The following is a 26,068-nucleotide window of genomic DNA, read 5'->3' as shown; positions in this document are numbered from 1 at the left end:
CACCATTCTGCCCTACCGACCGGATATTTCGGAGTACACGTCGTTTTACGAAGCTGCCCGGCACGCTGAAGAGTGCCGCCAGCTGGCGCGTTCCCTGACACAGAAGATCAGTGCCACAAGAAAGCCCGCGTCGACAATAGTCCCTCCGCCCATACCTTTCTTCCTGGTGATCGCGTCTGGCTGTGGGTCCCTTCGGCACCACTGGGCCTGCCCAGCAAGCTGGTTCCGAAATATCACAGGACCAACGTTTCATTCAACAGACTTCCCGTGCTAACTACCTCGTTGAACCTTTAGCTCACTCCAGCGACCTTCGCCGCCGTGGCCGTAAGATCGTTCACATCGAGCGCTCGGAGCCATACTATGATCCCGCCATCATTTCGTCGCCCTCAGTTGCTAGGATGGCTTCCCCTATCCTGAAGGGGAGGGGGGGGTGTGGAGATTGTAGTAAAGAAGTTGGGCCGAACCCGTAGACGTAAAAGAGGACGAGGAGTGTAGCTGCCCGGCAGACTACGAGGCAGCAACTACGAGCTTCGAAACCAGAACATCGGTGCTGCGTTTCTGACGGCTACCAGTGCTCTAAATCCCGCCGTAAAGAAAACGCAAATGGGCAGTATTGGAATTTATCATCGACATTTCCATTCCCAAAATTAGCTGATGCCAGATATTGTATGTCTTGAAGGATGTGCGCGCCTTAGTGTAGCTTTACCTGCGTATCTAGGACCCTTCCCACCTTCTACTTTTCCACGCACATTTAGCAGCATTTTCGGCACAAGACAAAAGCTATTTTCATATCTTTCGTTCGGAAGAATGCATGAAATGAACAGTATAAATTTTTATTAATTTTGGCTCTTCTCTTCTTCAAAAGCTATTGAACTACATAATTTGGCTCTTCTCATCTTCAAAATGTGGAAGAAAACTATTTTTTGAGGCTTAACCAGAAAAAAAAAATCGAAAGAGGAGGCCACCTTGACTAGCTCTCTGCTGTAGTATGTTCTCCACACTGCTCTTGCTGAAATAATTTAACCGGCGCGTTCCTTTGCTGAGCGTCCGTCCCGGAGTTAGTGATCTCACGAACTGAAAACTGCTTTGTCAACAATTATAAACACCCAGTTATGTCTTCTGTGGCAGGCCTCAGTAGTTTTTGTTTAAAAACGACAGGTGTTGGGCGCTAAGCACAGGACGAGTCATCAAGGAAGGGAGGAGAAAAAAGAGAAGGGGAGTTGTGTGAGCTTATGGGCAGGGTCCTCATTCCAGAGCTCCACTGGATTGAGCTGCCCTGCGAACCTGTTGTATTAGGGCCCTTTTGTACTCCAGACTACAGCTGGTCAGCAGCGCCTCCAACCGCTCAAAAGACGTGTTCGCCGTCTATAGAGTGTTGGCTTGGCCTCGCATCACCACAAGTTGTGGAAGAATGTAGGACGAGCCTGGCACCAGGGACGCGAGACGGAGTATAATGTTGGGTGCATAAGATGCACACAATGGATGCTTCGAAATCTGTTCATCAATATCTACTGCGAAGAGAGGGTATCTGGGTGTCTAATTTCCTGTCAGGTGGAAGGAAGTTTCTCCTTTGAAGAGGCTGAAACTCGGGGCGTCGTTCGTTGTACCTGGAAGGTAGATGAGTAAAAGCGACCACGGTGTGTGGCCCCGCTCTGTTGATGATGCCTTTGAGCTAGAGCATGTGCCCACTCGTTTACCTCCAGTCCCTCATGCTCTGGGGATAATGTTATTAGGTGGTGCTTGGTGACGGCTTTAGTGCCCATGAGGCTGCTGACGTGCTTGCAAACTCGGCCTCTCAAGAAGTTTCGACACGCATGTTATGTTTGTTATTACATGAGCGCTTTGGCTTTGGGACTCGTAATGCCTAATGGCGGTGTTCTTCACGGCGGCTGGTGTTTCGGCCCTTACTGAAGCATTGAACAGTGTACAGAAGTGGTGGTCCACTGCCGCCACTGCGTACTTGTCGCGGTGCAGGTATGCTGCCGCGTCCAAATATTCCACGTTCGGCGAATTGGCTCTGCGAAGCCGTAAGGTAGGACACTGGCGCTCGTGGTGTGCCTGTGTGAACGTCTTTAAGCATGTTTAGATATCGGGGTAATAGCGATATATTTTCTGTGTTGTTTTACTGAGTTTTGAGCATCCAGTGCACGAGTCAGTGCAACTGTGCCTGCTCGGAGTATGATAGTTCGTCTAGCTTCGGTCTAGCTTAGTATTTGAGATGCACGGAAGGCTTCTGTTCCGTAAAGATTCCCAGGGCGGTAGGACGCTCCGTCGAGGTGTTTTTTCGAAGGGTAAAAGCCGTATTGTATATCGCCCTTATGATGGAGTCAAGTTGCTCTTCCTGACCCTTTGGTAGCATGTGAAACTGTAGTCTGATGTGACTCGGCTGAGTACCAGTGCTTACACCAGCCGCCGGGCGTCTTCTCGCATTGTTTGGCGATATTTGGTATTGCGGCTCATCATGTGAGCTATTTGGTTTGATGCGGTTTTACGAGTCTGGTGGTGTGGATGTCACAAAGGTTGTATCTAAATGACCAAGAATGCGGATTAGGTTAGCTTCCCTGATGGCTTGACCCTCGATCGTGACGCTGATGGAACCTGGAGAGACGTATCTCGGGCCATGTACCCTTATGACCTCTGGTTTCTCCAGGGCGCGGAGTAGGCTTTTTTGAGAGGCGAATTCCTCGATGATCCAGGCTGCTGATTGTAAGATGGCTTCTTTTTAACCCAGGAGGCCTTTGTGGCCCATATAGTTATATCATTCGGGTACATGGTAAAGCCAAAATTTGTAAGTGCTTGTAGTGCACGCGATAGCCTGAGGCGTTGTTTTGTGTGGCATATCTTTTGACATCGAAACGGGTTTGACCAATGCCCTCTGTGGTCGTGCGACCCGTGAGGAACGCACGCATACAAATTAACTATTCGTCGCAGTTGAGGTCATTTATGGCTTGGAAGGGTCGCCTTGTGGGATGTATTGTCGAAGGCGCCCTTTAAGTATAAGGCCAAGGCGAGATGTTCTTGACCTCTGGCGATGTTGGTAAGCATTTCGCGCAGGAGCTTGAAGGATTGTTGGGCCTACAGCCATGGCCTGAAGCCGACCATAGTAGGCGGGAAGAGATAATGTCCTGAATATAATTTTGGTTGGGGGTGTGAATGACCTGTTCATAGGATGTTACGAGACACTGGCCGGAGGGAATCAAGAGACAGTCTGTCACGGGTTTGGCGACTAGTCGACATCATCACAGAGTCCGGACAAAGAGGGGGTGGCCGTTTGATGCCCGGTGTAGCCGGTAAGGAAACGCAGTGACTGAGACCGAGGCGTGTTTAAGAGGAAACAACAACAAAACAACGTTTATAGTTTCGATTGAACAATGCGGCAGCTTTTACAGACACATAATTTACATTCTACAAAACAATTGCGGAAGGCACATAGCAGTAAACACACTGAATTAAGTTATACATTGAATATTTCTACACAAGTGAGAGGCCAATTAGATACAGTCGATCAAAAGTCAGAAGGTGAACAAACATACAGTCAACCGGGAAGCGCGGCTGCATTCCATCCACAAAAACGCAGTCAGTGCGGCCCCCGAAGGCGACGTCCGTCCAGGGCAGCTTGCGGTTTCGAGGATGCGGTGCGGCGGCTCGGAGACCCGGGAGTTCGCGGCGGCAGCGTTTCCACCGACGAGCGGACTGAAGTTCGTTTCCATACGGCCCCCTTTTAAAGCCCTCGGGCGCTAGCGAGCGAGCACTCGCGGCGTCACAGCGTCGGCGTAGAAAAAAACAAAACACCAAAAAGCGCGACGAGAGCACGTAGGCACCTACGCATTGACTCTGCTTGGCCGCCATCTTGGAGGAGGAAAAAATTAACGCACAACTAAAAAGAAGCCCCAGGCTTCGACTCTCGATTCGGTGACCTTGGAAACGCAAAAAAGTAAAACACAACCAAAAAGGCAGTCACGTAGGCCGCAGCTTCTTTCCCTCTAATGGTCAGCTCAAGACTTCGGCAGTATCGGAGCCGACTTTGAGCCGCCTCCGCTTTCGCAATGCGAGGGGTTGTCTACATAACTGAAAAAAAGCGTGCATGCATTCTTGCTCTTCCCGAGACACATACAAACAAATGCAGACGCATTAGTTTTATACAAACAAAAGTAATTTACAGGCTTCCGCCACTTCCGTGACACGGCCCCCCACTTTCGGAATATTATCCGATAATAATCTAAACCCACAGAAGTCGGCGAGCCGGCCTGTGCACAGATATACAGCGCGTAACACACCACTTATATAGATCTAGCACACACACAGTTCAAGTCAGCGTGTATACATGCACCATAATACTTGAATAAATTAATAGCGAAAATTAATAGCGCGCGACAAATCTACAGCCTGCTAAGAAAATCAGCACCGACATTGTCCTTGCCCTTTATATGCTCGACGGTAAACTGATATTCTTGGAGCAGCAAGCTCCAGCGCAGGACTCTGCTGTTTAGCTGTTTGGCTCTCTGGATGTAGCTCAGTGGTTGGCGGTCTGTCTGAACTAAAAACGGTACCCCATACAGGTAGGTGGAAAACTTCTGTATTCCCCAAACTAACGCTAAGCACTCCCTCTCGATTGTGCTGTATGCTGCTTCCCTGGGGAGCAATGTTCTGCTCGCGTATGCCACCGGGTGAAGCGTTCCGTCATGCCGCTGCATTAGTACCGCGCCAAGGCTGGTATCAGAGGCATCCGTGCGCAGCACAAACTGTTTGGAGAAGTCTGGCAGCCGTATTAACGGAGGGCTTGAGACCCGACGCTTGAGCTCTTCGAAAGCTTTCTGATGGGCCGGCGTCCACCTTACGACGTTCCTCTCTCCCTTTCTCGTCAGCTGGGTGAGGGGCTCGCTTATTCTTGCGTAGTCGGGTATGAAGTCGCGGTAATACCCCGACAAGCCAAGGAAAGCGCGTACCTGACGCTTTGTTCCAGGATTTGGCGCCGCCTGTATCTTGTCGAGCGTTTTCCCGAGTGGTGCCAGCTCACCTCTGCCAATGCGATGCCCGAGGAACTCGATGCTTTCCATCCCGAATTCGCATTTGCTTGGTCGTACTGTCAGGCCGGCCATCTCGATTCTCGCAAACAGCTGCCTCAGCGAAGAAAGATGCTCCTCCCACGTAGCACTGGCAACGAGGACATCATCATAATAGTGCTGCACTCCGGGAATTCCCTCCACCACTCTTTGCATCAATCTTGAAAATACTGCCGGGGCAGTTTTTATGCCGAACGGCATAAAACGGAATTGAAAGAGACCCGATGTCGTTGAAAACGCCGTTTTGGGCTTGGACTCTTCAGTCAATGGGATTTGCCAACATCCTTTGGCAAAGTCTACCTTTGAGAAGTATTTCTTCTCTCCAGCTGCAGCGAAGACCGCGTCCGCTCTGGGCATTGGCTCCGAATCGGCAACCAGGACGTCGTTCAGGCGTCGGAAATCAATGCAAAGCCGGTTCGTGCCGTCATGTTTCTTCACCCAGAGGACTGGTGAATTGTAGGGTGACTGGGACTTTTCGATTATTCCCAGTCGCTCCATCTGCTGCATCTCTCTTTCTACGGCTTCTCTCGTCGCAAACGGAAGTGGGTATTGTTTTACGTGGACCGGAGTGCGGGTAGTGAGCTCAAACTGGCACCCGGCCCAGTCCGTCTTGCCCGGGACGTCGGAGAAGATGCGAGAGTGTTCTGAAATGACTTTTCGGAGCTGTCTCCGTTGATCCGCTGTGAAATCATTAGAAAGCTTCACATGTCGCTCGCCCTCCGACTGTTCAAGCGCCGGAACAGGAATGGCTCCCTCGCTGTCGGATTCGGTGACGCCGCAGATCGCGTGGCACACGCGTTCTATTGGCTGGCTTTCCCGCTCTTCGTACTTTTTAGGCAGGTTGGCGTGAAAAATCTTCCTCCCTCCGGCTGTCTCGATAACGTAGTCGGCCTCTCCTTTCTTCTCCCTGATCTCGAAGGGCCCCTTCCACTGAAGCAGCAGCTTGTTGTTGTCCGTAGGCAGCAAAATCAGGACCTTGTCTCCCGGATCAAACATCCTCTCTTTGGTTTTCCGGTTGTACAGTTTTGCGTAGCGCGCCCCGGCCTTTTCGAGCTCCTCGTGCGCTAGCTTGCACGTGTCTTCCAGTCGATTACGGAGGTCAAAGACGTGCTGGTATGTAGTCTTCGCCTCCTCGTCGAGGTGATTTGTCCAGAGCTCCTTTAAAATGGCCAGGGGTCCCCTCACGTGCCGCCCATACAAAAGCTCGAAGGGTGAAAAGCCCGAACTTGCCTGTGGGACTTCCCTGTATGCGAAGAGCAACGGCGCCAGATAGCGGTTCCAGTCTCGCGGCTTTTCGGCGCACATTCTCTTCAACATCAATTTCAGGGTGCCGTTGAATTGTTCGACCATCCCGTTCGCCATGGGGTGGTACGGCGTGGTATGCAGCTGGCGTATGGGGAGAAGTCGGGCCACCTCCTTCATCAAGTCAGAAGTAAAATTGGTGCCCCGGTCGCTTAGGACTTCGTTAGGGACTCCAAACCGAGAAAACATCTCGACCAGTGCCTCAGCGACCCTCTCAGTTTCCACGCTCGGCAGCGCTACGGCCTCTGGGTACCGGGTAGCATAGTCCATTAAGGTCAGGATGTACCGGTTGCCATGTTTGGAAGGGGGCTGGATTGGGCCCACAATGTCTATGGCCACTCTTTTGAATGGCGTTTCGATGAGCGGCGTCCTCCCCAGCGGCACCCGGGCGACCCGGCCCTTCAGGATTGTCCTCTGGCAGATGTCACAGGAGGCGACAAATCGCTTCACGTCCGCGGTGATACCCGGCCAGAAAAAATCTTCCAAAATCCGGTCCTTCGTCTTTTGGGCGCCTAAATGTCCGGCCATTATTCCGTCGTGCGCAGTTTTCAGCACCGCCTCTCGATGACACTTTGGAATGACGAGCTGGCACACGATCCGCCCAGTTTTCTCGGTGTAGATTCGGTACAGTACTTCATCCTCTTTCTGGAATTCTATTTTGCCTTGCGAATCCCTACACGACACTTTCTTGCCAATTTGGGAGAAGCAGTGCTTGAGCGACTGGTCCTCGGCTTGCTCCTCTGCATAACTCTTCCTGCTTGGCTCCACTGCGACGCCGGGGGTTTTAAGCGCTTGGAACTTCTTGTTTTGCTCCCTTGCTTTCGCTCTTATTACAGCCGCTGCAACTTCCTCTTCAGCGAGCTCGTTGCTGACCGGTTGATCAACCAATTCCTTCGGGTCATCTGGAGCTCTTGCGCCTTCTACGTTTCCGAGAATTAAATCATACGGCGGCTCCTCCATGCAGAGCGCCGAGATAATCCCAGAAAAATACGGGGTGTCGATGTGAACCCGCGCCTCAGGCAGCATCTTAGCTGTTCCATTCACTAGATAAACTGGCCTCTTCTCTCCTGTGAGCTGGTCGTCGTTGATGAGCTCTCGTCTCACGATCGCCGTATTGCATCCGGTATCCCGCAGTACCGATATGCTCTTGCCTGCCAATGTTCCAGCCACCACCGGCAGTCCTTCAACGAGGAATTTCGGTCGCGTCATCATGACCGCGTTCACAACGGGAATTTTATCTCCATTTTTGAGCTCCAGGTAGCCATCACGAATGCTCTCCTCACTGACGTTCTTGGCGGGTGAGTAGACGCACGATGCCTGTGCCCTATCCTTTACCGCTGAGCGGCACGCATCTGCCTTGTGTCCCTTTCGACCGCACTTGAAACAGGTGACGCTAGTACTGTTACTGGTGTGGGTACGGCACTGTGAAGCCTGATGCCCAATGCGGTTGCAAAGGTAACAGCGAGGCGGAGCTCGTTGATTGATTCTCTTTCATTCGCTTTCGGGCCTCCCGTCATCGTCTCGGTTGTATTTCTTCAATTTGGAGAGATTCAGGCTTCCTTGCGCTTCTAAAAACTGATCAGCTAGGTCCAACATCTCTCCTAGCGATTTTGCTTTCCTCTCCTTCAGGTAAAGTGCCAAGTTGGAATGAGAGCCTTGTAGGAATCTTTCCTTAATGAGGAGCTCTCTGAGTTCCTGAAACTCTGTCTTGATGCCTGAAAGTTCGATCCAGCGGTCAAAATAGTGGCTGAGACACGCTGAGAACTGAGCTGCAGTTTCGCCATCCACCGGTTTTCCTGTATTGAATTTCTCTCGAAAGCCTTCTGCGGTGAAACGAAATCTCTTCAAAAGGGCGGTTTTCACCTTCGTATAATCCGCTGCATCACCCGGCGGCAAACGCCCATAAACACTAAGGGTTTCCCCACTCAGACAAGTAGCTAGCGCTGTCGACCACTGGCTCTCCGGCCACTTCTGGCTCTTCGCAATGCTTTCAAATCCTTTGATATACGCATCTAAATCATCCTTCCGGTTGTCAAATGGGATCAGGAGTTTACTTGTGTTTAACTTCAAATCACCTTTGTCCTGGCTCCCTTCTTTCTCTCTTGCCTCTTTCTCTAGCCGCTGAGGCTCTATTTTTAAACGCATAATCTCTATCTGACGTTCGTCAGCTGCCTTCGCGGCCGCGCGCTCCGCCTCAGCGGCCGCGCGCTCCTGCTCTGCGGCCGCGCGCTCCTGCTCCGCGGCTGCGCGCTTCTGCTCCGCTCTCTCTCGGGCAAACGCCCGCTCTTCGCGCTGCTTATCTTCGGCCCATTTTCGCTCTTCGCGCAGCTTATCTTCGACCCATTTTCTGAGCTCAGCGTTTGTCAGCCCCAACTGGCTACCCATAGCTATCAACCTTTCCAAATCCATGCTTCTATCTCCAAGCACACTTTCAATAACACAGCCACAAGCTCAGCACAAAGCAAATCCTGTTGATACACGACACCTCTCTTAAGTCGGCACAGTTCAGCACCTCAACAAGCCTTCCTCTCAGTTCACCACGTTCTCTTCGCATCAAACGTCCTGTCGCGGACGCCAGTTAATTGTCACGGGTTCGGTGATGATGTCGACTAATCACCGAACCCGTGACACAGTCGCTTGCCGTGCTTGGCAATGGTGATAACTTCATGTGGTCACTTCCTTTTCCCAGAAGTCATCACTGAATAGTCAGTGATGGGTTTGGTATGCGGATGACTATGATTACGAGTAATAGCGTTTGTGATTTTATGCGCTCCAGTAGCGGTGTTTGGCTGCGATGCACGGGCTGCGGCATGCACCCCAGATATTTTATTGGGGCATCAAGTATGGGTTTCTGAGACCGTTGCCGGTGGTAGAAGAAGATGGTATTGGAGTGTCGCCAATATAACGCGCCTACAGGGCTTCCGTGAGCTCCTTGTCGGACCCATAGAATTGTTGAGCTATTGTTTATAGGGCACGATTAGTGGCCGATTTGGATTTGTAGGGTTGAGTCTGCTGAGGATGGGCCAGATATGAGCAGTACTCAGGGCTCCTTAAAAGCGCCTTCCACTTCTTTTCCTTTCCTTTCACTGAACTGTACCCAATTCTGTTGCGCCAGTTGGCTGCAATAATGTTGAGCTTGCTCTCTGACCGAAGACAATGCGCAGACACAGTTGGTTATTGAGTCTCAACTGTTTCCAACACCTAAAAAGATTTTCTTTTCCCACAACAGTAGAAGATGTCGATGGACGTCCGGAGTGGCGGCCGTGCGAAAGCATTATTATATCGTATGTTTTGTGTCCACTCTGCTATGTTCTTGTCCTTCTTTCGGGTGTGGGGGGCGGGTGAGCATTTACGAAACGCTTCCCAACTAGTGATCTTATCCCCCATGCTAAGTTTGAGCTTGGGAGAAGTCGAGATTGCTGCACTCAGGATGCAATGATCACTCCCTAGTGTCTCCCCGAGGTTGATCCATGTGGCTTTGGCAGCGTTCTTCGTAAAACATACATCAAGGGTGGTGTCTGTGCGTATGCTGCTGCCGATTCTGGTAGGTATTGTGTAGTCCCTAGCTAGCCTGAAGCCATCCCTGTCCGATGGTTCCAGCAAGGAGGTGCCCTTTCTGGTGTCCTTTTTGTTATATACCCTAAGGCCGTATGGGAGGCGTTCAGGTGGCCCAACACCAAAAGCTGGTTTTTGCCTGCTATTCGACCACATTCCTGGATAACGTTTCCGAACTGTTCCGCACGAAGTGGGCTATATAGGTTTAATATAAAAGTGCTGCATTTCCCTCGCTTTTGCGAAAGGACTTCCAGCAATATGTGGTTAATCACGGTAAGTTTGGCGGCGTGTGCCACTGAGGCTATAGATTTTGATACACAATGACGCGTGGGCAATACGGATTAAAAGCCTGTAGTAGCCTCTTAGGCAGGCAGATTGCGATACTATTCCTTGAAGACTGATGATCGCGAGTGGAGTAGGGAAGGTCTGAATGAAGGATTGTAGCGAGATTTCTTATTTATGGAAGGAGCCATTCTCCACTGTCATATTTCCATTTCATTTGGGATGTCAGGAAAAGTATTAGTAGAGGCTGCCATCGAGGCTCCATTCTGCATCACTGCCGTCACTTGTATTGATGCGCCTGTATACCTTCGCTCTTGGGTTATAGCGTGGGCTGTGTAGCAGGACACGCACGCTGCGTTGGAGCTCGGTTACGGTTTGCCCTAGCTCTGTACTGGTCTACGTCTTAGCTTGCATGTGGTTGGCAAACTACTGCTACTGGGTGATGAGAGTTTGAATTGCAGCTTGTAAGCTTCGGAAACTAGGGAGTTCTGAAAAGGATGCCATTACTTGCGCAGTGGGTCTTCTCTAGTTTGCGCCCTTTTTGACAGTTGAGCTGACTCTGTGACTTGTGCTTCTACGCGCTGTAGGCGCCAATTTAGCTCACTGACTTGTTCTCTAAATTGTGTGTTGTCCTTCCGTTGTTGGGAAGATTAGGAGCGGATGTTTGAAGGACGAGAGACGCTCAAAGCTCGCCACACCACCTGGTCATTGGTGTTGGGTGTTGTCATTTTCGTGGATATCTTTTGGTTCTTCCCAGTAGATGTTGACGGAATGTAGGATCGGTCTTCTGCATGGCGTAGGTCAACCTTGGATCTCGAGTGGGAACGTAATCTCGACCGCGAGAGCGATGAGGTTATTGATTAGAGCTGAGCAACCTGAACCTTAGGTTGGATGCACTGTCGGCTCTGCAAAGATGTTCTTGATTTGGCTCGTTTGCAAGTTGCACGTTTTATTGGGTAGGACAGGATGCTTTTAGCGGTGTCGTGTGTCTGGCTTAAGGCGTTTTAGGCAATCCCTGGACCCTGTGTTGCGGGCCTCTCCGCAGGCTGCGTAGCGTGAATATCATGTAAGGAGTTCAGCTGCATCCCTCGTACCACAGTTGCGGCAGATCTTTTTTATTTTATTTATTTATCTTTTATCTTTTATCTTGATGTCTTGTGTTCGGCACATATACGACCAGTGTCCGATGCTCTCTGGCATACCTGGAAGAATTGATGGGTAGGCTTATAGGGGCAGCATGCCATTCCTCCCTCGTAGTATTAGACCCAACGGGGAGGAGTCGGCGAGCTGTAAGTGATGACGGCTGTCGTCGATTTACCGAGCATGCGGGCTTGCAGGAATTCTAACTCATTGGGTGCGAACTCTGAGGTGGGACATGAGCTCGTCCGCCGGTGTGTTGTGTCCCAGTACGGGTATGACTCCTCTCAATACTCCGTCTGGTGCAGCCACGTATGTGTTGCGGTATTTCATGCATTCGAGCGTGATCTGAGAGATTTTCTTTAGTAGTACGGCTACCTCCTGGTGAGGGGTGCTGATTATAATGATGTTAAAGCCGGGCCGAAGTCGAAGCAGGAATTTAGAAACTTTTGTGCGCGTAGACGTTTAGCGTTCAGTTAAAGCTAGGGTCTTCCGGCGGCATCCGCAGTGCTGGTCCCTCCTCCTTCGAGCGTTGCTCGTAAAGCTCGGGTGCAATGTCCTCTACTTCCCATTCAATTGAGTCTTGACTTCTTCCGGCAGCAGTAGGCATTGCACAAAATCCTCTGGGGCCAGGGTAGCAAGCGGTGCAGTTTCTATATGGCACGCAGACGTGACGCGGGGCTTGACGTGCACCGACGGAGGGGCGTTTGACTTAGCGCATTAGTGTCGCCTCTGTCTTCGAAGGCAGCGTTCCAAAAATAAGGAGCACTCAAGGCCAACGAAGTTCTCTCAGAGGTCCAGGCCTGCAGTGAAGATTTCGGAACCGCATATGAGGCGATTCAGCAAAAGGGCAAAAGGTTGACGGAGCCCATACAGAGCGTGTCCTCTCCGCTAGGCTCCTCAGGGTTCGTCCCCGAGTCATTAAGCACTGATATATTCTGATGCAAAATTAAAGTTTCCATACGAAGCTACATAAGCGGGTTTTCCCAGGGAACGTGTTTTGGGTAGCACTATCACAAAAACGCGGTAGTAGTACAGCATCAGGAGGTGCGGACAAACGTAAGCAGAGCACGTCTTCGAACCCCTCTCGGATGTTGCTAACTGCAATTGGCAGCTATGGCGTATGTATGGAGGTTTCTTTTGCTTTTATTTTCAATAGCAAAGGCATGGCTACACTACAAACGGAATAGCGTACTGCGTTTACTTATGTCCCCACCTCTTCAACTCGCAAGGCGAAAGATTTTTTTATATTTTCACGCAGTAGTGGTTTCGAGAGCAACCTAACGACTTCCGGTAAGTCAGAAATGTCCGAATATCAAATGCTCTCTCACCAACAATCGTTCTTTGCAACTCTTTTGTACTTGAGGGGCATAGCCGCGGGACTCAGCTGATCTCGAAAGCTTAGCTACAGCGCACTGTGCAGGCAAACAAAGCATGAGAGCCAGCACACCTTATAGCCGCCTCTGTGGCTGCACTAAATTCTGGTAAATGGTATTTACACACACCCCTACTGCAGTCAAAATATTAGCAACGAAGAAAATGTGTCCTGCAAATGTTCGCAAGCACTGGAAAAAAATGTGCAAGAGAAATCAATGAAGGAAGTTTAATGTAAGCCTACTAGGGTAAATGACTCTGCGGCAATTTATATTTGCAAAACGTCCAAAACAAAGCACAAGAGTATATTTCGCTCTTTTATCCTTCTACCCTTAAATTCTAGTTAAGGAGAAAGAGGAATTGTGTAACGAGAAAAAAAAATTAATCTCTTGCTTCGGCCGTCAAGAAAGCGATCACCTTCAAGTGTTTCGCGAGACAATGCAGACATAAAAGAGGGCACCACAGGTCTTTCGCGCACTTGTATTAATCTCAGGGCATTGTTATCGTGTCCCGGAACGTGAGGAAGCAGATGTGACTTCCCTGCTTTGTTGCGAAGAACAGTTCATTCTAAAGATTGCACATAAAGCAAATATTCGTACAGCTTCACGTGCAGCTGACCACGCATTGGGCCGGAAAAAGACTTGACTGCAGCGCCGTTATTTGGCGTGGCCGCCAGTGGGGCCAGAGTTTAGGTGGAGCTGCGAAACTAGTTGCACTAACGGTGGTCCAGCCAGTCTGTTAAGACTAGTGGCATGTAGCGCTTCCATGGCAGGCCCTCGCTAAATCGCTTGTTTTGTCAATGCGCTGTTTTTTATGTTAAGAGCCATGCACCACGTAGTTGCAGCCATGGAACTAGAAGCGCTAGTGCTCAGTTCATGCTAATGTTTAGGTCGACACGCTTTTTGGCGGCTGGTCTTTGTGGCACTCTCTTGCCTTAGTGAAATCCACTGCACAACCATCATGTCGTACATTTCTCCGAGCGAAGGGGAGGGAATCTCTTCGCAGTGAATCATTGCAGTTTTTGCGAGACTGTGTCACGCTATAAATCTATGTATACCGCGGGGCGTCTTCAGCCGGAGAGTGCATCTTGCAAACTTGTTTCTTTCTACACCCAGGTCCAATTCATCCACGTCAAAAACTACAAGTTTTACATTTTCAGAAACGCTGCACAAGGAGGAGTCTTGGCATATTCCGTCCCATGCCAAGCCCGACGGGGCAAACTGGTCAGTGGCATCAGCTGTCCTGGCGAGCGCGTTCTACATAGGGCCGCAAATGCGCTAAGCTCGAAGGAAGACCCTTACAGCTTATTTTCAATTTTTCTAGAGCGAGTTCTAGAATTAAGACTTTATCGGTTAGGGAAACAGGGAATATCCCTACTGGCACCCTGTTATTTCCTGTCCCGCAAACCGGTTGGGTCCCCCTATTCTAAAGCTCTTAAACATCTGATGGACTTTCGAGTAGGGCGAATGAGGCCTGCGGAGAGTGGGCAGTGCGACAGGCGGGACTGCAATAGGTAAACTGGTTGTTTGGGAAAGGAAATGGCGCAGTGTCTCTGTCACATATGTCAGTGGACACCCCAACCGCGCTGTAAAGAAGCCATGAAAGAGCGTGTGAGAGAAGGAAGGAATGAAGTGCCGTTGTGGAGGGCTTTGCAGTAATTTAGACCTCCTGGGGATCTCTAACGTGCGCTGGCATCGCATAGCACACGGGCGCCTTTTGCGTTTCGTCTCGATCGAAATGCTGCCTGCGGGGTCGGGTTCTTAGACTCGGTAGACGAGCGCCCTAACCACTGAGCCATCGCAGCGGGTCGGGACTGATCTGCTCCTGTGAAATTGGGTCTCGTGTCTTGTAACGCTGCCTTTGAAATCGTCAACCGGAACGGTACAGCTGAGGGATGCTTACGAGTGCTTTTCATGCCTGCCTTTTGTTCATGCGTATTTTGTTCATCCGTACTGCGTTCATAGAGGTGGAGCAAAACCTGCGTTTAAAAGCGTTTTAAAATCAATCAGGACACACTTAAGCACTGTTGACATAAACCACATTTGGGGTAAGAGCACTCACTACTACTTCAGCCAGTGACTGATACTGAATTTCCTAACTGTTATCTGTGCCTCAGCTGGGTTGTGTTTAAAAGCAGTATTTAGTAGCAATGGCTCACTGCCCGCGGTGTCTTGTAATACTACTCTGGGCAATTCGGGCAGTGAACAAAATTGGGTTTTTATTGCTTGACTAGATCGATCACTGCAGAGACCAAAATTATAGCGCTTACAATTTCGTTCTATTATTCTTGTTTAGGTACTATCTAATAATCTGCTGACGAATCACAGCTGAGAGCGAAAGCAGGTTCTTAATGCGTGACTATACAAACAAGAGAGAGATAAGGAAATTCTTTCGCTTAAAACATGCATTGTGCGGACCCGACCCATCCAGACAAAAGCATTTTTTTGCCGGAAACACTTTATGGACGCTCTTTTTTTACGTATATTGTAATATTATAGTATGACAGTTACTACATCCGCAGACCAGGACAATTTTCCAGTTTTTCTTGGTATTAAACTTGTTGCTGTTGTCAAAAGCGTTCCCCATTAGTTTAAATGGGAGTTTTAAGAGCTCGATGCGATAGATGGAAACAGGGAAAAGAAAGATTTCGGTACACAGCCCAAAAGACTATTACCTTCAAGATTTCCATACCAGTATTGTGCATTTACTCAATATTCAGTATTTTTTTCAAGAATCTTAGACATGTGCATTCGTGCTTAAGCAGTAGCAACGCAATAATTATGTGGCCATATGTTCACGGCAGAATTACCTGTGTCCGACTATAATTTCTAATGAAATGAATATCGCAAATTCGGTACCTTCCACAGGATCATGTGGATGCAGGTCTGGAAAGTCTTCTTAAAGCAATCCTAGCAAGAATAGGCCATGACGAACTGACCAAGGTAATGACAGCCGTGATTTGCACATGCGTGCAGTAGATATACCTTCAATGCCCACATCTGCTCACAGATGTACCGAGGCTGTTTTTTGCAGAGGGGCAAGCTCATAATCTTCCTCTAACTGCCACTGGTGGTCGATAAACATGGGTGCTTGGTAAAACACCGAACACTCTTGAAACAGGAAAGCTGCTCCTACTTCTCGCCTTTCACTTCCCCATGTCGCTTCCAATATTTGCTTCACGCCGTAACTACTGTGCCCTCTCCCTCCGCACAGCAGCTGCTGGGCTTCTTGTATGCAATAAGTGTCACCGTGCAAGTCACCCCTGCCACCGCAATGTTGCCTTTTTGCTGACGCCTGCGACAACGCTAGAGAATGGAATATGAGTTTGACAACCCTCGCTTTGAAGTCTTATTTTGCTTGTTTGTGTACAAACCGCATAACGAGAATTTTGAGCCTATGGGTTACATAAGCCTCTGTCCCGAATTTATGGCGTTTTCCCGCAAGTGGCCTCTGCCCGTCCTCTAAATATAATTGAAGCGGTAGAGCATAAGGAAAAAATCCAGAGGGGCCTTTTAAAGTCATTTGTGTAGAGCAGCCACTAGCCTCTTAAGGGGAGACACTGCGCCTAAAATAATTTTCGATCCTTAAACACCGACAGCTCAATCCAGGCCGATCAATAATTTTTATGCAGTTTTCACAATATCATATCATTTTAAGCTAGCTGTTAAAATTGCTAACCAATTACAATTAACATCCTTGTAAAGTCATCCCGGTGACGTTGAACTGTCAAAACAAACAAACTAGAGACCATCATTGTATTCCTCAGTGTCAATATTTATGCTTTCATTCTGAAATGCTGTAAGGACGAGTGGTCGCAGAAAATTTGAAAGCTGAGATAATTAAACTTAATATATTTGCACACCACATTTTACTCGACCAAAAGCAAGATCAAACCTGGCAGTAAACGATGCAAGCAAAGAGATGTCCTTTGTGTTTGCATCGTTTATCGCCATGTTTGATCTTCCTCTTGGTCAAAAGAAATTTGGCTGCTGACCAGGGGAAGATGGCGGAATGCCCCATTCGCAGGGGCCACCAGAAGCGAGATTCGCTCAATTGTCGACGACCACACATTGATGAAGTGCATATTTAGTAGTATTTTGCTACGAGTCGGGTGAATACACGAGTATAGGAAAATTATTTTAAATATAGGACTACCACCGAGTAACTTACAATTACTGAGCCCCTTCTGATTTCCTACCGCGGGGAAAATATATGACAGTATTTGAGGTTTTGCTTTTAGTTTCCGGCTAGAAAACCACCACTTCAGGCCCTATTGCTGGGCACGCCATTGGTCCAGTAAGTCAGGCGCCCTTCGCCGAGTAAGTAGGAGGTATCAAGCCTGTTAAAATGCGCACACACTGCAAATGGGACATATAAGATCGCGATACAGCATGCCGTTGGGCTGTTTGGTGCATCGTAAAATTGTAACGCGATGGGAGTCAGCGCATGCAAAGACGCGTGGACGGGCGCTAGCCTTCAAACTGTGTTTTTTTGAAACCTATAGGGGCGGTGAAAAGAAATGGGAACACAGCAGATTTTTAGCAACCAGCTTAAATCACGATAAAAAGAAATAAAAGCGTAGCGCGTAGGCACCGCGTTGTTTGCGTTTCTTTCCATCGCGATAGAGCAACTACCGCGCGTAATATCGGACGTCAATGTATCCTCGACTACTCACATGCCACGCGCATTGATGACACCTTTCATTATTACCTACCGTCCAGGTAAGCACGCTTCAAAGATTTCCTGCTCTTGCTTTCCTGCTGTCCTGCCCAGTTTGCCTTCTTTGAAGCTCCTGCAATAAATAGACGAATGTCCTCCTATGTCTTTTCATCCTAGGGAGTTATCCTGCAAGCGTTTAACGCAACTGGTTTTCTGTCCTATATACTTTCCCAAGTCAACGGACTGCGATAACTACACCAGCCTCGCACTCGACGAAGGGTTTAACATATGTTTTATCCCACAGGCCCCTTTTCTATGAAATTTTTTTATAAAGTTAGACTTGTAATTCACAGTCGCTGTGTTTAAGAACAAGGAACGTGCATGCCTGGAGGGTAAATGGTGATCAAAGGTGTCATCAACGCGCGTGTCTTGTGAGTAGTTGAGGATGCGCATGCGCCGTTTGCTTAGTTCAAACAAGAATTGTTCCAATAAATCACACTGGCAAGTAGAGTGCCCACCCGTCTCTTAACGTCTCGTTTTATTGCGTAGGTGCCTTGTAGCCGCGGAGACATCCATTGCGTTAATTTAAACCTGTAATATCAATATGCCATTCAAAACAGCCGCTTGAACCGGAACCGAATATGAACAAGTCGACGCGCTGCCCCAGATGTTTTTGGAAAATTCTCTGAACGAAAGTCGGATGAAGCAGCATCCTAGCAAGTCTAGAAACGCAACTGAGGACGCATCTGAATCACCAGGCTTCCCGCGCATCAAGGGCGCCGCCCTCCATGCCGCAGGTGGTCACTCTAAACTTTTACGTCCCGCTTTTTTCACGAGCACTTCGAAAACGGCCGCCCTGCGGAAAACGAAGTGGCAGATTGCACATTATTAGAGGACGGCGAGGGAACGTCTGAAAGTGGCGTTGGCGGTCAAACGACAGTCAATAAGCGCGGCATGGAGAAGGCAAGAGGGTGGAATCTATCGTTCAGGAAATCTCGAAAAAAATGACCTTCTCGGGTTGGCGACATTAGTTTTCGACATAGAAGCGAAATTTGGTGGTTGAGGAATGAGGAGTTTTTGAAAAATTATCGTCGGCAGAAAACATCAGAAAACATCCATTCTATATGCCTTCACAATTCATAACCAGCTGCCATAATGCGGTCTGCTCGGTCTCAGTGAAAGTGCTGTTCTCCGGAGAGAAAGCACACCATAAAAGCTACCTCTCGATTGGCTGGTTTGTACAAATTGACAAGTATGTAAATAAGCAAAATATAAGCAGCATCACCGAAGAATCGACGTCGGCAATTTACAAGAGCGGATATCATGTACGATAGGTGGGGAAAGCAAAGCTGCCAGTTGATTTCGAGAGAGTAGGCTCGAGTCGGAATCCGGCGGTGGCTGCTACATAGTTGTTTTGATAGGCCAAACTTTGAGCGCAGCCGGCTCGGGTGGATTGATGAATATTCCCCAAAGCATCAGACGCCACGGACGCCGTAGGCGCCTTCTCAGCGGCGCCCAACTGCACGGCGAACAGGGTAAGCGATAAACGATGCCCCTTTTTAAGGGAGACGGGCTAGACTGACTCCCGCTAGGAACGTGTACTGTCGGTTTACAGTGCGCCTCTTCCTGCGCCCTCCTCAGGACACGTCGGTGATCTGTTTCGACGTTCGCTTTCAGGCTCGCTACTTACAATCCCAGAACAACTGTGGCGACGAGGTAAAAGTTTTCCGGGATCGCGTTACTTTACCTGCAACCATGCCTACCTTCGGATCAGTTGAGCTAATCCACTGCTGCGGAAGAGCTTGGACGGAGTACTTGGAGCGTGTAAATCTCTTCTTCGACGCCGACCGCGTTCCGGAGGTGAGGAACAGGCGCGTGTTCTTGACCTGCTGCGGCCCAGTACCTACTCCATAAAATGGGGCCTGCTCACGCCTAAAACACCGGAACAAGTCTGCATCGACGAAATGTTCACCGTGCTCTCGGGCCACTACACTGCGATGCCTTCCGGGGGGGCTTGCCGCTTCAAATTCAATAGTTGCTCTCGCCAACCGGAAGAATATGTCAGCGACTAATTGCATCACTTAAAAAGCTTTCAGCAAACTGAGTGGGTACGGCACCGTCCTTCCTGACATGCTTAGGGACAGACTCCTCTGAGCATGTAATAACGTGCCAATGCAGCGGCACCTGCCTGAAGAGTCAATCCTAACGTTCGAGTCAGAAGTCAAGCTCCTGTTTGAAATGAAGATGGCGGAAAAACATTAGCATACTAATGCAAGCTCAGGGTATGGCCGAAGCGCACCCAGTTCACAGTGCCATGCCCAGCGCATATGAAACAGACGATAAATTGCTATTGCAGGGGATAGCTGCTCTATGCTGCTCAGGCAGACCTCTTAGAATGAAGGTGGCCACTGGGGCGAGTGTCAGAGCAATTGGGGAGGCCGCATTCCAAAATCGGCTACCTGAGCCGTCAGTAGACCCATGAGACGTGATTCTGAAGAGTAATTGCGGAAGAATGACACCCGGTAGGGGAGAGGTAACCGTTCCGGTCCTGGTCGGACGCAGAGGGGCAACCCTGCCTTTATTTTTAGCTTCGGACCAGTCTCCAACCTTTCTCGGACGAAAGTGGATTAGTGCGCTGCAGCTCCATCTCAATGACGTCAGATACATTGATTCACGAGCGTTAAGGAGCTGCTGACTTGCTATAAAGAAGTATTTTCAGAGCCACTGGGCACATTCAAAGGTGTGAAGGCCAAAATTGTCGTCAAGCAAGATCCAGTTCCTAAATTCTTCAAACCGCAAACAATTCCTTTCGCAATGCAAGACAAGGTCGCAGAAAAGTTGCAAAGAATAGAGCGAGAAGGGGTACTTACACCAGTAAGAACATCCGACGGGGCAGCCGCAGTTGTTCCTGTGCTCAGTTAAGACTGCTGCGTGCGCACATGTGGCGACTTCAAGGTCACTAAGGTGACACAGTGCTCGAAAAATATCCCCTTGCCGCGATTCGTGAAAATCACTCAGGTGTGGAAAAAAAGAAAGCAATCGCGCGGAGCCAGATCCGGTGAGAAGGGGTCAACATCAACATTGCACACAAAGTGCGATTTTTAAAAATCTTTCGACACCAGATGGCCTATCGGAGTAGCTTCAGCGCCAGCCATATTCAAGAGAGAACTAAAACATTTGCTACAGGACATGCGACACATCACCGTGTACATTGATAACGACTTGGTAACGGGAATGGACTACGCAGAACACTTGAAGAACGTGGCCAGTGTGCCACACCGTCTACAGCAAGCAGGCGTCAGGCTCAATTTAGATTTATGTTCATTCTAGCAACTGTGGGCCATGTCATAAACGCAGATGTAGTGAGGCCAACACCATGGAAGATAGAAGCTGTCCTGAATGCCACAAGTCCCAAGGACGCCAGGCATCTTCAACGCGTTTTCTACCTAATATTTCGACAGTTGTCCGGCTCTTGAATCTGCTACTTACAAAAACTCTGTGGAAGTAGGTAAGTGTAGAGTACCGGGCTTTCAGAGAAATTTAAGATGTACTGACTTCTGCATCGCTACTACATCGTTTCGATTCGTCCAAGCAAATCTTTCTCAGCTGCAACACTTCATCATCAGGAATAGAAGCTACTCTCGCACACAGACAAAACACGGGAACATCCTATTGATTTCGCATCGAGGAGCCGAATTCGAGCAGAAAAAAATTAGTCAGCTATAAACAGAAGCCCTTGCCTCAATTTTCGGCGTCTCGAAGTTTCATCGGTATCCCTGGAGCCAACATTCTGATGTTGTAACTGGTCACAAATCACTTCTGGGCCTTTTCGGGCAAGACAAGCCCATTCTCACCGAGTATGATAACTTGGTCAATTACCCTGTTAGCGTACAAATAAACGCCTGTGTACCACCCCGGCACCAGCATCAGCAACGCTGACGCACTGACGCGGCTACAGGCTCCTACAGAGCCCGGTACACTACCCAAGCCTACTGGCATCTTCATGCTTGAAGGCTCATATGTTTGACTTCTCCGTCGTCCGCCATCGCCAAAGCTACAAATCGTGCTGCCTACGCCGGGCGCTCCTTAGTGTAGATGAGCTGCCAAGAGGAGGTAATTGGACACAATTTCAGAAGAACCATACAGAGTTTAGTGTTCAGGAGAACTGCGTCTGGCGAGGAGCACGAGTCATTCCTGAAGAACTGCAAGCAAAAGTTCTTGATCTGATTCATGAAAATCACCCAGGTGTGGAAAAACAGACAGCAGTCGCGCGGAGCCAGATCCGGTGAGAAGGGGTCAACATCAACATTGCACACAAAGTGCGATTTTTAAAAATCTTTCGACACCAGATAATGGGACGGAAAGCATGAATCCGTGCCTGTTTCCGAAGAAACCATGGTCTAGACTGTTTGTCAACTTTGGTGGTCCATTCCAAAGACACAACTTTTTAAGCCTAGTCAATGCCTAATCTAAATGGGTAGAGGTGCTTCTCTTTTATGCACCTTAAGCGGACGCCACGATTCGATGCCTCCGAAGCATATTTTGCGCACATGGCATACCAGACATCATTTTCTCCGACAACGGCACCGCATTCACTTGCGATAAGTACGCAGACTTCTTCAGCAAAAACGGCATCAGGCGAAACCGGATTTCGCCATTGCACCCACCATCGAATGGAGCAGCGGAAAACGTCATGTAGACAATGAAGAAGGCGGCGCCTGGGGATGTCCAAACATCGAGCGGATCCTGCTTTCCTGCAGGACGACGCCACACGCGTTCTCTGGGTCCCCACCCGCTGAGCTCCTCATGGACAGGCAGCTGCAAGCGCCCACTCAAGGAATGCACCTCGGCCTAAGAACGTATGTGGACTTCAAGCGATTGAAGCAAAACATGCGCTGCGTTAGTAACGTACGCAAAAGCTCTTTGCTTTCGTCCAGCGAGCACGTATTTGTTCGAAACATCCGTCCACGCCCAGCTTCGATTGCCGGAATGGTTCGCCATCCCACAAGATCTTCGTCGCTGCAAATACGAGAAACGCTGTGGACCACGTGCGGCCGCGAAATAGGCCCGCCGTTCTCTCAGACGAGGAGGGGCCTCTTGCTGCACCTGGCGCGACAGCGGACAGAGCTGTCGTCCCCACCTCAATGTGCGGGACTCTATCACCCCCAGCTTCGCCGGTCTTCCCGGATACGAATACTGTTAGCTACTATGGACTATAGAAGCGCAAACATGGCAATGTTTGTCCCCACGTGCCGTGCAGCAGGCTTCATAACAAAGGCAGGGATCTGACGATTCCCCAGAGCAGCGGGTGCCTTCTCAGCGGCACCCAGTTACAGGGGGAAAGAGAAACAATAATAAACGCTCTTCCTTTTACAGGAAGAGAAGAACTCCTCGGGGCACGTGAGGTGACTCGATTCATCGTTCGCTTTCAGGCTCGCCCACTTAAAATACCATAACAGCAGTCGTGCATGGAAATGCGTCATGGCGGTGAAATTTTACCCTCAGTACAGTCGACGTTTAGTGGAAGTCTCAGCGAAATTAATAGCTTCCGATTTCTCGGCTGCTATGTTACAAATCATGACCCTTTAGTAGCGCCAAATATAAAGCAGCATAAAGCCTGTTATTAGAGTTCCTTTGAAACACATACGAGTACATGCTGGCTACACGTACTATCGCATCACCATATGAAAGAAAAATCGGCTGCTTGCCTAGTGGTTCTGAGGTAGCGTCTGTTTGCAAGCGTGGAATTCTTTTGCATAAGGCTTATTGCGTGCTTCTTTCCCAGGGCTTGTTTTTTAAAAACAACATTATATGGAATCTGATCAGATGAATTATTCCTTATATTTCAATCATAACTTAAGTGACAGTTTAGAGTTCAAGATCCTTAATGTTGAGATTTTTTTGAAAAACTGCATGCTTCTTTATTGTAATGAATCTCTATAGCAGCCTCAGCTGTTCTGTAGCCGCATTTCATAGCATCTGGAGGAGCTTCAACTATTTATTTTGCAGCAAGGAGCCTATTGTCATTTCCGTGAAATATATGGAGCACATTTTCAAATCTTTGGCTGGATAATTATATTCTAGGTACAACTGCTTCGGGTGTCTGGGGTTGTACATTGTACCCAATAAAGGGCACGTCAAAAATCCTTCATGCATTTCATTCATGATGAATTGAGAAATTCGGACCTTTTTTTCTTCGTTGTGCATAAATATGCTCAAATACTAAAGTTCATATTTTTTTTTTAAATCAGCTTGGGTGCCTTGGTGTGGTGCAGGGCGTGTCTCTGGCCGGTTTTTTTCGGAACGGGACGAAAGTCCCCATGTACTCCTACAAGGGCTCTTTGACTTATCCACCGTGCAGCGAGGGTGTCATGTGGCTATATAGTACAGAGAAAGTGGAATTTCAAGAAACTACGGTGAGTCGCTTGCATGTTATACCATTATGAACTTCCGCCGAGCCTATCTCTGGAAGGGACCACTTTTTTCCTCGGCCGGGAGCGCCGGCCAGGTGTTAAACGTAAACGCAGGTAGCGATGCAACTGCTTTCACTTCCAAGGCCAGTCTTCGCAATATGCGGAGATTTCGCGCGCTGAGAATATAAGGCGCGCTGTAGAAAATGTTTAGCCAGTTTTTTCTTAGCACGTTCTAGCTACCACCGATTTCTTCGTTTGTTGTGAAGTGAGCATCCTTCAGCTTGCGCACATAAGTCTTTTTTTTTAATAGAAACTGGCGGTTGTCGCAAAGATTCTCTCAAAACAGTGACATTGATTGCACAAAAATATGTTCCTTTCTTCCCAATAGATTTGCAATCGGGGCTAATCCATATTTTAGGTTTAAGGTCATCATGGCAGTCAAAGTATGCTCACAAACTAAAAGTGAGCATCTCAGGACAAGTTCTCAGTGCCTAATCACTTAAATTCGAGATCTTTAAGCGTTTGTCGCAGTGTTCTACCACATATTTCATCGTTTCATGTGAGGTGAGCATCTGTGCCCTAAAACTGCAGATCCGAACGACGCAGGTTCGATCCCGGCCGCCGCGGACGAATTTCGATGGAGGCGAAACACTAGAGACCCGTGTAATGTGCGATGTCAGTGCAGGATGAAGAACCCCAGGCGGTCAAAATTTCCGGAGCGATTCACTACGGCATGTCTCATGGCCTGAGTTGCTTTGGAACGTTGAACCTAATAAACCAAACCAAACAAAACGGGGCGTCTATGCAAACTACCAAATGTAGCAACATCAATTGAACCTTCCAGGTCAACTAACTCAGTGTCATGTGTGTGAAAAGCATAGAAACTCATTTGTGAGGAGTGCGGTGGGTTGCGGGTTGTGCGGACGTTTGAAATGGTATACATCGTTCAAATATCTTGAGGCGGCTGAAAGCATAGACTGTCACTGCAGAATAATACGTGCTCTCACTTACCCGAACACTGAGAGGAATATGGTAAAAGAGATTCCTGAAATAGTGCACGGTGAAAGAGCATGGAGAGCACGCAAACTGGTCGAGGCTTATAAAATGAAAATCCCTGGTGGATTAGCAGTGCTAACCTTGGAGGATTGTGTGAAACCAGGTTATTGGAGAGGGACAGCAGCGCCAGGTGCCCCAAAGCGCGATTTCTTTCCTATCATGACGCTCACAGATGGAAGTCAAGGCGAAGACCTGCACTGCACATCACGAGTGTGATCGCCTGTTGCAATAGCTTAGTGCTCGTGTGCAGTGGCCAGTGATGCTTATCTGTTCGCCCTGCCTCATGTTTGAAGCAAAGTCACTGCAATAGTTATTCGATACCTCCACGTTACCCAAGGTGATCCTCATTCAAAGTTAGAAGGGTGATAGCTGCAGCTAGCAGGTCGTTCACATGAGGTCCATGGCGCAAAATGACGGGACAAGGCAGGACACAAGCGCTAAACTTCAACTAAACGCTGAACTTCCACTAAACGCTTTATTGGCGCTTAGAAGGGTTTATAAAGGTTCAAAGCAAGGGCGTGAGGTAGGGGGGGGGGAGAGGGGGGAGGAATCAGACATCTTGAAAAACACATTGCAACCGAAGAAAATATAAAATCTAGCTAGCACGTTTTACAAGTCGCACTGTGCACTGCATACAAGAAATAAATGTCTTTTATTGATAGCGCTTAACCGCTTACTGCACGATTCATTTATTTCTCGCTAAAAAAATTAGTGAGCTCCAGTAATGCGAAGGAACCGATACGAACCTTGGTTCTAAGTAAAACTATCTGAATGCTGCGTTTCAGTAAAATATTTACGCACATCATGTTGGCACGCCTTGGAGATAGCGGGGCTTTTGTGACAATATAACCGCACCACACTAAATCACAGAAAGCTTATTCATTCAAAGAAAAGTATTTTTTTAGATACCCAGCCAACCTAGCCACTAAAATGCATGTGTAACAGTAGTGGTGCGTCTTTTGTTGCAACCTTTAGAAGCAGAATACCATTGCTCATCCAAGTCGAACCTAATCACGCGACTACACAAGGGCGGCGTTCAGCGCGCCTAGTTCACTAGGCAAATGGCAGCATTTCTTATCCCTAAACTGCCTTCGAAGCCCCAGTGACACCAATAGGGCCATATGGTTGGCTGCTTCGATAAACACTCTGATTTAGTTAAATAACGCACCTCTCTATGATTCCTGTTCACCATTACATCTGAATAGGCTCGCGTATATGGTTTGCTTT

General features: G+C 48.7%; 1 protein-coding gene across 1 annotated transcript in view; it reads right to left on the bottom strand.

Moving 5' to 3' along the window:
* Positions 1 to 358: 358 nt before the first annotated feature.
* Positions 359 to 26,068, bottom strand: part of LOC149361393 (uncharacterized) — a 49,625-nt gene continuing 23,915 nt past the window's right edge. Inside the window, exons 2-3 of the mRNA XM_089568065.1 lie at positions 5,893 to 7,787; positions 359 to 413 (exon numbers count right to left, since the gene is read on the bottom strand). Of these exons, the coding sequence (XP_089424191.1) occupies positions 359 to 413; positions 5,893 to 7,787 (1,950 nt within the window). The remainder of the gene's footprint in view (positions 414 to 5,892; positions 7,788 to 26,068) is intronic.

The sequence above is a fragment of the Amblyomma mixtum genome, chromosome 2 (assembly GCF_055824585.1).
Source record: "Amblyomma mixtum isolate Tamu chromosome 2, ASM5582458v1, whole genome shotgun sequence".
NCBI lineage: Eukaryota > Metazoa > Arthropoda > Arachnida > Ixodida > Ixodidae > Amblyomma > Amblyomma mixtum.
Note: the sequence above shows the minus strand (reverse complement) of the source record. Positions and strands in the feature narration are given on the sequence as shown.